This window comes from Pollachius pollachius (assembly GCF_949987615.1).
Source record: "Pollachius pollachius genome assembly, chromosome: 1".
Lineage (NCBI taxonomy): Eukaryota > Metazoa > Chordata > Actinopteri > Gadiformes > Gadidae > Pollachius > Pollachius pollachius.
Genome location: NC_136934.1, coordinates 5,126,169 through 5,139,486, shown reverse-complemented (window position 1 = coordinate 5,139,486; position 13,318 = coordinate 5,126,169). Strand labels below are relative to the sequence as shown.

Genomic DNA, 13,318 nt, shown 5'->3' with positions numbered 1-13,318 from the left:
CGACTGCCCAGTGACAACTGTTGAACAACTTGTTGCACACGCCTCATTTCCTATAGGTCTAAGCACGAGCTTTCGCTGGTGTTAAGAGAAACAACAACCTAATCAGCATACCTATCAGTATTGCCCTGACCCCTTAAACAGACTTGCAAGCACACAAACTCACTGACACACAGCAGTTTCTGTCACGTTTCTCTCTCTTTTTTTTTTAGAAACGTTCAACCCCCAAACGCATGTGAGGGGAAAGTAAACAAGACACATGTACCAATCTATTCATTTATTTAACAATGCATGCCAGACATGATCCTATTCACATTGAAGAATACAGATTTGTATTTGCATCAAAATACTCACTACTGTGATTTATAATTCCTCTACCTTTCCCTTCGTCACCGTTTAAAGGAGGATAGTTTTGTTTGCCCTCAGTGGAAGAACTGCATGCATTTAAAGGACATTTAATTAATTGAGATCTGGAGGAGGAGGGGGGATCCTGTTCACTGGGCGAACCACAATATCAGCATTTATTGCAGGAAAGGAAAAACAAAAAGAAAACATGTGCATGGATTTCTTAACTAACAATTTCTCGTCCCCGGTTGTGGAAGAAGTCCCCTGTTTGATTAAACGCGTAATTCTTATTTGGTTCCAGAAGAAAAGTGAAGCAACTGTTTAGGAAAATATAATAGAAATACTGTACATTGGGATCTGGGTGGATTTATGTTGCATTGTCATGCTCATCTGTTAGTGGGTATGTGTCATACACGTAGGCACACACACACACACACACACACACACACCGCCTGCATGCACGCACACACATACAAACACACACACGTCCCCTAGATTTGCACTGTTCCTTGCATGACCGCCATGTCAACACACACCAAAGCATAAACATTGAAGTATTCATGCACACAAGTTGGTTCAGAAAGTGCCATGAAGACGTTTGATTTTGTTTATCAAACCTTATTGTTTAGGGGGAAAAATAACTCCCATGTCATTACTATCTCTGTTAAGTGTCTCGTCAAAACTAGCTTTGCAATATGGGACTTTAAAATAGTGCATTTCAGCAGTGAACTGAAGTGTTTTGTAAACTACTCAGTTATGCATGCATGAGATTTGTATTTTATTCATTATTATGAGTGAGCAGAGATTGTCGCTGCTGGTCTCTTTTGCAAATGTTTGGATAATGGCTCAGCCAATCAACTGCCGCTCCATTCCAATCGGTTTGGTTAAGTTTTTGAACACAATGTTAAAGGGTCAATTTGGATCAAAAGCGCACTGTAGACATATGTAAACCGTAGTTGGTTTGATTTAGGCTTATCTATTATTGTCAATTAGTTGTCCAGAGTTTACTGTTGACAGACATTCCCCTCAATTAAAATTCCATAAAACAATACAAATCGATTTTCTTAAGCAGTTTTGTCGCAAAGCACAGGGATTACTGGTAGCCTTTTTACTACAATTCTAAATGTCTTTTTTTGGGTTCTTGACATTTCAAATTCTATATGAGAGCTAACAGGCTACATCATCCTTCGTACCTGGGACATTGAGAGTATATTGATCAGCTTTAGGAGCTTATTAGACAACTCCCGTGATGGACAGGGATGAAGCAAATCCATCTGGCCAATTAGGTGGTATACACATAGCATGACGGAGAGAAGGGCCCGCCTCTTGTAATCCTTTCCCCTTTCCTGTATTGTGGTCATCAGTGTTGCGTTTAAGTCGACACGAACCCAGCCGCATCCCAGATTTCATCCGTATTTGAAAAGTACCAAGTGCACCGTTTCAAATAAATATTTTAGAATAAGGACGAATACAGTTGTCATTGAGCCATCAACCCCCCTCTTTTTCGATTTTTTTGTCTTGTTTTGTTTCCACTAGAGATCCATGATGACATGCAATGTCAAAAAACCCTGGTGGTTGTGCTCTAGAGTCGGGTCTGCAGCAGGCATGTCGGCGCTGTAGCCTTGTGTTCTAAGTGGAGCCCGGAGTCGCCCTGTGATCCTGTGTTTGGCAACGCAGGGAGCGAGCAGCTCGCCCGGCCACTGTTACATTACACAGAAAACAGGAACAATAAAAAAGGGATTACACCTTAAATATGATTGAAATGTACAATCTATAATTTATATAACAGATTTTAATAAATCTTTTAATACATCAGCGTTCACTGCTTGTATCTCTCCCTTTTTATATTAAATTTGATAATAAACCTTACTTAGAAAATAGTTAAAATTAGAGAAAAATAGCACTGAGAAGATATAAATATTAAATATTCATATTAGTTATTCAAACCGGCATTTAATTATTCATGATAGCCAGAAAATATGTAATTAAATAGAAATTATCTCAAAATAAATGCAATGTATGTGATTGGATTGAATTGTATTAATTGGTGCAATATAAATCACAAATATATATATTTATATATATAAAAACTATCAATTAAACTTTTTCAACCTTTCTGCAAAAAGCTATCATAGAAAGTCATTCCCTTCTTTTTAGACCTTTTCATCCAGAGAAACGATGAGGAAACAATCAGATAGTTATAGATGTGCGTGGTGATAGATGGATTCTATAGGTAAATTAAAATAGCTTTCACACACCTGACTGAACCTAATGCATATACTTAGCAGCAAAAACTATTTTAATGTTTTGCATTCCTTTCTCTCACTCAGGAAACTAGTGTGCACTTTCTGAATGGATTTAGCAGTCAAAACTTCAGTCAAAATGTTTTCCTTTTTTTTGTGTGTCTTAACTGACTATCATGGATTTCATGAAAGAATGATCAAATAAATGACAATTCATAACAGACAAAGGACGGATCCGGTGGTCTTTGACTAGAGATTGACCATTGAAACATACAGTGATTGAAAGGATGAGAAGATTGTGGTTCTACATTTGCAGCCAGCCTCTTGTGCAGAGACCGCCCCCTTGTGGCCAACAGGGCGTATTTGCAGACAAAAACTAAAAATGTTAAAGAGATGGAACATGTTGTAACATGTTTGTGTGGCTAGCCCTAAAATATTAAACTGTCCTTACTGTACTTTCCTGAATGAGATACATCGTCAATATTCATTACAGGGTAGCATAGTTTACTGGACACAGCAATGTACAAGGGATATGCCATCTGGAAGTGCTGTCTGTATTTGTGGCTCTTATCTTTGTTAATGTTTCCCAGACTGGATTCAATATAAACTCATGAGCCTAGAGATATAATGATGACGATGACTTCCTGATTGTAAAGTCAAATTTATAGTATCTTCAATAATGTTGGCCTGGCACTCCTTACTCTATCGGGTCTCTCATCTCTTGTAGCTGATCTAATAATCAAAACTAAGACTCAAATGCGACTATGAAGACATTTTCTGTTTGAATGTTGGCCGTTGTGTTCTGACTCCTTGAAATAGTTCTGACAAATTAAGATACAATCAATTAAAATTGAATGCCACGGACAAGTTTGACATTTCCCCTCGACAAAGACAATTCACATGACTCCCTTTAGAATATTTTACTTTAAAAGACTACTTAATCCCTTCTATTTTATCCCCACATATCACTGACTTTGTAACGCCTCTCTCCATTCACCAGTAATATCACTCCTAGCCACATGACTAATTCCGCCCACACATTTCCACTATCAAAATAAGTATTGCTAGATTTCTTTTCCTTTGCATTGGCTCTCAGTCGGTGAAAACACACAAAACGTTATATTAAGGAGCGTCAAAGGCTGCTGCCCTTTCAGTCCTGGGGGAATGGGGACACATTTTTGACTCTATATATATATATTATTTTATGTATATTTAACTCTCCTCTCCCGTTTCTTCCCCTTCTGCTTTGGCGGTTCCTAAGGAATCAATAATCTAGGAGTTACAGTACGTGTTCCTCACCTAGCATTGTGATGGACATGAGATGGAACATAGTGACATAGTATTGGACTGGACGTATTGGTGACGGTGGAAGACTGACACGTAGACAGAGGCCTTCCAAAGCCTTAACACCCCATGGATAGTTACTGAGCTACAAGAGGAGGTAAAAACTACTGTAGTGTTGATAGCTCTTTGTTTTAGACTGGTGTACAATAGGACCCCCCCTCCCCCCAGCACTGCTGTTTCCGGGTGAGGATGCGTCTCCAGTAGGGCGTCTGCCACATCCTGCCACTTCCTCCACGGTGTACCTCTCTGCTGCTGCCATGGTCACCGTGGCCCCGCCTCCGCAGCAACCTCACCCCCGTCACCCCGTCGTCCTCCCCCGCCGTGCCCTCTGACCTCTACCCTCCCCGGTCCTGTGAATGTGTGTGTGTGTGTTCTTGCGCTGACCGGCGTTCCCGTTGTCACGTGTAGTTCTGTCTGTCGAAGCTGCGGAACGCCGAGGGCGTGGCCAGCTTCCTCATGGACAGGCTGTCAGTCTTGCCGGGCTCCGGGCGGGCCCCGGACTTGCTCCTGAGGAAGGGGTTCCGGGCCCCCGCCGGCCCCCGGCCCGCGGGCCCCCGGTCGGCCCCGGGGCCCGCGCCCCGCTCCATCCTCTCGCTCACCGACAGGCTCTTCCTGTGCTGGGGGGCCAGGCTCGGGGCGGGGTGCGAGTCGTCCGAGGAGCAACTGTTGGCCCGCTCCTGCCGGGAGGAGGGCGGGTAGAGGGGCGACCCGCAGGGCCGCCCGGGGCGGGGGGTGGAGGGGACCCCCACCAGCTCCTCGGGGTCCTCGGGGTCCGACTCCGTCTGGCTCAGCTCGGCCTCGCGCTCGGGGTGCGAGGAGCCCCCGTCCGGGGCGGGCTTGTCGAAGGGGAAGGAGGTGGACACGCCCGGGGAGTGGGCGCGCTCGGCGGGGGCGTATGGCGAGGAGACGCAGCGCGTGTCGATGCAGTCCGTGATGCTGGTGTACTCGGCCGCCTTCACCTGCACGCCGGCGCCCAGGCCGCCGTACACGGCGCGCGGGTTGAACATAAGGCTGTGGGACTTGACCAGCTGGGGCTCGTCCAGGAAGGCGCCGCCGCCCCCCGCCGACAGGTAGCGGCTGCTCTTGGAGCGCTCCAGCATCCCGGCCGACGGCGGCGGCGACGGGTCCATCTCCCACGGCGGCAGGGAGGAGGAGTCCGGCAGCAGGTGGGCGGAGCTCAGGGACAGGTCGACGGCGGCGCTGTCCTCGAAGGCGGTGCCCGTCCCCGTGGCGACCGTCCCACAGCCGCTGCTGCCGGCCCCGCACTCCGAGGACCTCTCTCCCACGCCGCCGCCGCCGTAGTCACGGCCCCCCGACAACACCGCCTCCATGATCTCGGAGTGGAGGGAGGAGTTCCGGCGGAGGGGCGGGGCCGCCCGCAGGGGGTCCAGGAACACCTCGCCGGGCCCCACCTCCTCCGAGGCCGACACGTAGATGTCGATGCAGGAGGACGGCCGGTGCTGCTGGGACACCGACAGCGTGGCCAGGGGGAGGGGCTTGGAGTCCCTCGGGGCGGCGCCCGAGGACACGGACTGCGAGCTGTTGGCGCGGTGCAGGCTCAGCGAGCGCTCCTTGAAGAAGCCCTCGCCACGCCTCGAGGCCCCGCCCCCGCGGTGCTGCGGCTCGCCGCCACCGCGCCCCCCGCCCACGTAGAAGGAGTGGCTCCGGGTGCGCATGGCGGCGGCGGTGGGCGAGGGCGGGGACAGGGAGCCCTCGCCGCCGCCCTCCAGCGCCTCCTGCAGGCGGTAGGCGTTGCCGTCCGTGCTGTTGAAGCTGCTCTGCCGCAGGATGTACCCGGCGTCGGGGCCCTCGGCGTGCCGCAGGGCGTAGGCCGAGTCGGTGCAGTCGGACGAGGTGCGGGAGCGCACCTTGTTGACCTCGCCGCGCTCCACGCCCGTCACGCGCTCCAGCGCCACGGCGATGCGCGCGATCAGCTCCTCCATCTGCGCCAGCCGGACGTCCACCGTCTGCAGCGACGCCTTCATGAAGTGCTCGCGCTCGTTCACCTCCTCCAGACGCATCGCCATGTTCTCCACCCTGCCGGGGGGGGGGGGGGGGGGGCGGTGAGAGGGTTAAGAGGACAGCCAGCACCGAGGGGGCGGAGATAAGGAAGAGTCAGAGATACGAGGTCGTCGTGTGCTGGCGTCCCCCTGCTATGACCCGAGGTTGTTTGGCGGTCCGGTTCAGTGGAGTAAAGCAGAGTCAATATTGAATGTCCCCAGCGGGGCAGTGTGTTTTACAACGGCCGCCCTAGCGCTACAACACCATGAAAAACAAATGATAAACAGGAACGTCAGCCACTATCCCCAGGGATGGAATTATCAAACAAATTCCATAATACCATGATAATACCATGACAACGGCGATTTTGGTTTGATAAGATAAATTCATAAAATTTAGAAAAACTGCTTGTTTGTCAACAACGGAGAATGGCCGTAGATCAGGAGCAATGAAAACACCAATAAACTTGGTTATGGCATTTGCATTTCTGAATTCCCAGACAGGGGTTGTTGAAATAGTGTCGTGAGCTGGGTTTGCCCAGCTCGTTTTTTTTTCACAGCAATGGTGATAGTAACACCTGGATGGTGCCTTTTCAAATGCGTGTGCATGTTAAAGTGCTGTACGTAGACACGGAGAGCCCTCTCCGTAGCCGGAGAGCCTGTTGGAGACCCTCTCCATAGCTTACGTGCGCATCCAATATTTTTTAACTGTCCATCGACGCCATGGACCTATTGGTCGATGTAACCGAGACGGCAAGGGCTGTGATTGATCCTCTTAACAAATTCATTTCCGGAATCACTTCTCCTGTTTGACTTTGCACCTTAATTACTTTGTACATTGTTTACTTTGCACCTTAAGGACCAATAAAACACCTAATAAGATTTACAACACTGCTTACATGGTTTGTAGTCAACATATAAGATAGATCGGGCGGCGAATTGCATTGCGTATCCGACATCCCGATGGAGATCTGCTGAGGGGTCTCCGTAGTTACGGAGTCGGATTACAGACCCGGAGTAGTATACTTTGGCTAAACGGTCCGGGTGGAACTCCGACTTCAAGTTTTGAATTCCGCATCGCAAAACAAGCCTTTACATTCGCCATATTAACGCTATGTACGCCACATTTACGCACCGCGGTACACCTCTGTAACCGCACCGAAGTGCCTGTACTGTGACGGTTCGGTACAAATACGTGTACCGTTACACCCGTACTGTGCACGCAACTGCAGAGATGACTTAGCATGTGATCAGTCTACCTTGTCTTGCCTTCCTCCTTTATTTGTCCACGAAACCGTTACCCTATCTTCTCTCTTTACACACCCTTAACACCCTCAGACCTCTAGTCATTTCCCCCACGGTCGCGCTCTGAACAGACCTTGACCCGAGGCCGGATGCGACGCACCGTAGCGTCTTCAAGAGGAATGAATGCTTGGTTTAAGGAGCCTCGGTGGTTAAGGAGGCTCGGTGGTTAAGGAGGCTTGTGGTTAAGGAGGCTCGTGGTTAAGGAGGCTCGGTGGTTAAGCCACCACAGTGCTGACCTCTCGGAAGTGACTCGGATCCTCTCGTCGTTGGAGGAGTTGAAGCGGTCGTCCTTCTCCCTGAAGTACTCCTCGATGCACTGCTCCTCGAAGTCATGGACCTTCTTCAGCTCGTCCTCCGTGATGAAGAGCTCTGTGAACGCGAGGAGGAGGAGGAGCGGGGAGGGCAGAGAAGAGGGGCGTGAGGATCGTAATGCCGTATCGCTTTGCGGGAACATTCTGGTGCGACAAGATACCAGTAAAACCTTGCCGCACGGAGGAAATAACTACAGAATATACCAATTAAAAAGTAAACGCTGACTGACCCTAACCCTTAACTCAAACCCCCTGACTTTGAATTGGTTTCCTGTGACCTTCTTCTGTGTTTAATTAGCAGCTCTGCTGTTCTCCTCATGGTCAAATAAAAAGTTCTAAACCCTTCAACCCTCTTCCTCAACTTCTTGTCCAAAAAGCGTTGATAAAAAACTAATCTCGGTCCTTTGTAGTATCACTGTTTAGGGATAGGTTTGCCTCGGGGAGTGGTAAATGTTCAAGACGTGGTTTATTTTTTGAACTCTGGAAGTGGTTCATGAAGCATCTCTCGAAATACCGGTAAAAGTCAGTCTATATCGGAACAAATTGGCACAGTGGTAGATAAGCCACAGGTTTGAATTGACCTAGGTAAACTGACTCATCTTCCATCCCATTAAACTTAATATGGTGTTGTGTTGACCGCTCTATGTGGAGAAGAAGTAGCTATTCAGGACAGGTGTTAGCGCTCAACATGTGTGGTCCAGTGAGGTCCTGATGTGAGCTTGAATCACGTGGTCTAAATGAAGCATAGACTGGAGTTAGGGTCAGGGTTAGGGGTTAGGGTTAGTGGTCAGGGTTAGGGGTCAGGGTTAGGGGTCAGGGTTAGGGGTTAGGGTTAGCGGTCAGGGTTAGGGGTCAGGGTTAGGGTTAGGTGTTAGGGTTAGGGGTCAGGGTTAGGGGTCAGGGTTAGGGGTTAGGGTTAGCGTTCAGGGTTAGGGGTCAGGGTTAGGGGTTAGGGTTAGCGTTCAGGGTTAGGGGTCAGGGTTAGCGGTCAGGGTTAGGGGTCAGGGTTAGGGGTCAAGGTTAGGGTTAGGGGTTAGGGTTAGGGGTTAGGGTTGGTGGTTAGGGTACAGGGTTAGGGGTTAGGGTTAGCGGACAGGGTTAGGGTTCAGGGTTAGGGGTCAGGGTTAGGGTTATGGTTCAGGGTTAGGGTTAGCGGTCAAGGTTATGGGTCAGGGTTCAGGGTTAGGGTTAGGGCTCAGGGTTAGGGGTTAGGGTTCAGGGTTAGGGTTCAGGGTTAGGGGTTAGCGTTAGGGTAAGCGGGACGCCCCCCGACTCACTCAGGCCGTAGTCACGCTCGTCGTCGTCGTGCTTGCGCCAGCGGCAGCACAGGTGCTTGAGCACCATGGTCATGTGACTGAAGATGATGAGCGGTGGGGGCAGGACGGGCCGCTCGTGGAAGGTCATGATCAGCTGGTAGCGCTGGAACTTCCACACCTGGTTGGAGATAGACTTCACTTCGAAGAACGTGTTGCTATGGTGACGGACAAACACAGAAGACAGGGAAAAGAAACACACACACACACACCGACCACAACGAGAGTCTAAATAACCAGAGGTTATGGGTTCAGACGGGCGGCCGGGTGAATCATTGCCGCGCTCAACGTGACGGAGTACCCGTGACCCGTCCTGCTATTTATTCAATATGCAAAACGTAAACGGGCTGGCAGCTAGTGCGGCCAAATGTTTTATGAGAAGCCATTGAATGTGTTCGTGTCTCTTCAATCATGCAAATGGCTGTTCACATTCCTAGTTTTATTGGAAGGCAAGATAGGGCAGTTTAATACTGTAATAAAACATAGACAGAAATAAAGAAGGAAGGGATAATAAATAGAGAATGCGAGAATAGATAGTGAGAGAGAGCAAGAGAGAGAGAGAGAGAGAGAGAGAGAGAGAGAGAGAGAGAGAGAGAGAGAGAGAGAGAGAGAGAGAGAGAGAGAGAGAGAGAGGGGGAGAGGGGGAGAGAGAGAGAGGGAGAGACGAAGACAGACAGAAAGAAAGAGAGAGAAGACAGAAAGAGACAAAGAGAGAGAGAGAGAAGGGAGAGAGATGAAGAGTGACAGAGAGAGAGATGAAGAGTGACAGAGACAGGGAGGGAGGGACCGGAGAGAGAGGGAGGGAGAGAGTGAGCGTGAGCATGCTGTGTTACATACTTGAAGACGGCGATGAGCAGGTTGACCAGCAGTATGTTGGCCACCAGCAGGTAGCAGGCCATGATGGCGGGGACGATCCAGGCGCCCGTCTTACAGGGCGGCAGCCTCACCACCCCGCCGTCGTCCGTCGTGATGTTGATGCCACATGGGGCTGTACGACGCAACAAAAACAAACACACACACACGCAAACACACACACACACATGAGCACATAGGACTTGTTGACGCGTTAGCGATCAATATCAATTGGTGAGAACAAAGATAACCTATGCAAAGTAAGTGTGTAGATGCACCAACAGACATGCACATACGCAGCAGCAAAACCGATGGGTTCAAATGGGATAAAAGTCATACCAAAAGATGGAAAAAGCAAACACGTTTGGAAAAGGCATTAACAAAACTAACAAAAGCAGAAAACGAAAGAAACACACAATGATAAAACCATAATGATAATAAAAAACAAAAGGTCAATCTATGTATTGTGCAAGAAGCATGGTCTGCCTGATGCTTCCTCTATAAGTGAGGGAAGCGGGGGGGGGGGGGGGGGGGACAATGAGTTGGCTCATGTGCTGAAATGTGCATCTGAAAAGCAAACAAGAGCAGTCATACATATGACATGTGTCGTCCCAAGCCTCCCAATATATCCAAACATGTCTAAAATGTTTCAAATATATTGTTTGCATGTGCACCATGTTTGATTGTCTTTGCCTTGTATCGTTGCAGATGTGTTTAGGATACAGAGAGTGTTTTTTCCATCGCTGATGGTTCAGTTGCTGGGGCTTACTGGGGGGAACAGAGAGAGTTTGTCCGCAGTTTCTTTGCCGTTAGATATAGTTCATTCTGGCCATGCTCGTATGGGTTTCGCCTTCTCAATTGTTCACACAACGCAGCCCAAAGATAGAGAGAACTGAAGCAATATTTCTACTTTGAAAAGAAGCTGACCCTCGAATAAAACAATTTGGATAATTACAAAGACTAAAAAACTCTGACAACTGAACCAACGTGAAAAAACAGGTAAGAGATGAGAAAAGCTGGTGGATGTTTAGTGTTTGGTCTCCCTGGTCTTTCAGTGAATATACATATGCATACATAATAAACATGAGTGTTTTCTAATGTATCGTCGTAATATCGATTCATATTATGCATTCCTGATGAATTGTTGTTGTTGTCATGAATACATAATTCATCAGTCGTGTTATTCTGCTCATAACAATGTCCGAATGGAGTGTTTGTCTTCGTGAACGTTGAGCTGGTGCGTGGCGTGAGGTGTGACTGAATGCTAGCAGATAGTGTTTGCATGGCAGGTTAGCTGCCGGAAACACAGGAAGGAGCTGAAACAAAACATCTAGGGATTAGCAAACGTCATGAGCTCAACTTTGTAACCCCCTGCGATGTTTCATTATGTGTGGACCTGCATGGAACGTTTCGGCGGTGAGCCAGTGTTTTTAAAATCGATCCGGATAAAGTTGCCCTAACTTTTACCTGGCCTTGGGAACAAGCGACTCATGGTCTATATCGATTAATAGCTAAAGATGATTACGATTATTTTACATAATCTGACAGTTTGTTTATTTGTGATGGCTTGCATGATTTAGCCATCCCCCAAAGACCATGTTTGAAAAGGCAACTTTAAAGGAGCACTGTGTAAGATTCTAGTGTTGCTGCTAACACCGCTGAATCGTACTAACCCTCAGGTCAAGTATTGATCTAGTCTGAATACTTACAAATAAACAGCATCAACTGATAAACAGACAGTGATTTTATCATTGTGTCTTTATTGACTTGAATATTTAGGTTTAACCAAAAAAGATGTTTTATGAATATATACATTTTCTTTTACATAAAATATATAACTATATATATTTAAATAATTTCTACAGATACATTGTGGTCCTTTGACAGAGAGTAAAACGTTTTAAATCTTGCACAGTGCCCCTTTACACCGGAGAGTTTATGGAGCTGCATGCACGCATCCATTTGTAGTGCCTCCTAGTGGTAGGAGTGTGTATGGCATGGCAGTGAGGTTGCGATGATGGCACGAGATGGGGGAGTGTATTGCATAAGTATCTTTATCTATTGGTTCACTGGGATTTGACTGCACTGAGTAGTGGAGTTATGGACCGTTACTACGCCAGGTTCCGTGGGTTCGAAAGTAATTTTCGACCAGCCAGAGTTTTTCATTCATTCTGCGCTGTAACTTCCTACTATGCATATCTGAAACAAAGAACGAAAGCATTATTTCAGATCTCTTGTCTTTGGGCTACTGAACGCTCATTCTCATTCTCCACATGCATCTCATTTAGACTCCAGTACAGGTAACACTTTTAACACTTTAAACGGCGCTCAACCAATGAAACAACAACATATTGAGTATTTTTTCTGTAAGATAAAATACAATGGAAAACAATAAAATATTGATAAAATAATTGCAAAAGGTGAAGGATGGTCTATAATAGAGTCAAGTCTATTATCAAAATATATACAATGGCATCTTCTCAGTTACAGATTGTTTCATGGATGCATTACGTTGGGCTCAGTGATGCAGTATGTTGTCAGGGAGTGCACGGTTAACAAAATGCTCTGTGTTCTAGAAAACGAATACACATGTATTACCGACTAATCATTTATCCATTCAATGTGTAAACCCGTGCTATGTTACAACCGCAATATCCATTTACGTTCTGACTTAAACCACACGGGCAACAACATGGACGACAACAACGACAAAAAAACAAAGTGGGAGAACAGGAAGCTTATCGCTAGGGGAGAGCCCCTGAACCCTCTGAATAAGAACCAAACGTACGGTCAATCTGATCGGCAAACACCTCCCCGTAGATCATCCAGTAGGGCATGAAGAAGATGTTGCGGGCCAGCATCCAGGAGGGGTCCTCGTTGGGGTTCAAGATGGCCTGACGCGCCACCCCGAAACTCATCAGCACCACCAGCATAATGATCACAAAGTACATCATGTCTATCATCTGTGGAGGGGAGAGAGGGGGGGGGAGAGAGGGGAGAGGGGGAGAGAGGAGGTGGGGGAGAGGGGAGAGGGGGGATGGGAGAGGGGAGAGGGGAGCGGGGGGAGGGGGAGAGAGGAGGTGGGGGGGAGAGGGGAGATGGGAGAGGGGAGTGGGGGGAGGGGAGAGAGGAGGGGGGGGGAGAGGGGAGAGGGGGTAGGGGAGAGGGGAGATGGGAGAGGGGAGATGGGGGAGGGGGAGAGGGGAGCGGGGGGAGGGGGAGAGAGGAGGTGGGGGGGGAGGGGAGAGGGGGGATGGGAGAGGGGAGTGGGGGGAGGGGAGAGAGGAGGGGGGGAGAGGGGAGAGGGGGGATGGGAGAGGGGAGAGGGGGGATGGGAGAGGGGGGATGGGAGAGGGGGGAGGGGAGAGGGAGAGAGGAGGGGGGGAGAGAGGAGGGGGGAAGAGGGGGGATGGGAGAGGGGGAGGGGAGAGGGGGGATGGGAGAGAGGAGGGGGGAGAGAGGAGGGGGGAGAGAGGAGAGGGGGAGAGGGGGGATGGGAGAGAGGAGAGGGGAGAGGGGAGAGATGTGGTTGGTTTCAATAGCAAGAAGAAGAGAGACAGTACAGAGATTAAACAAGGAATGATTGGAATGGTTAGAGCCCACAGGGG

The 13,318-nt window shown here is 48.6% G+C and overlaps 1 protein-coding gene across 1 annotated transcript in view; it reads right to left on the bottom strand.

The window, feature by feature from the left end:
• Positions 1–4,327: 4,327 nt before the first annotated feature.
• trpm3 (transient receptor potential cation channel, subfamily M, member 3) overlaps positions 4,328–13,318 on the bottom strand; it is a gene marked incomplete at both ends in the record, with an annotated part of 106,434 nt that continues 97,443 nt past the window's right edge. Inside the window, 8 exon segments of the mRNA XM_079750609.1 lie at positions 4,328–5,966; positions 7,471–7,603; positions 8,823–9,016; positions 9,696–9,846; positions 11,781–11,789; positions 11,792–11,810; positions 11,812–11,909; positions 12,499–12,673. Of these exon segments, the coding sequence (XP_079606735.1) occupies positions 4,328–5,966; positions 7,471–7,603; positions 8,823–9,016; positions 9,696–9,846; positions 11,781–11,789; positions 11,792–11,810; positions 11,812–11,909; positions 12,499–12,673 (2,418 nt within the window).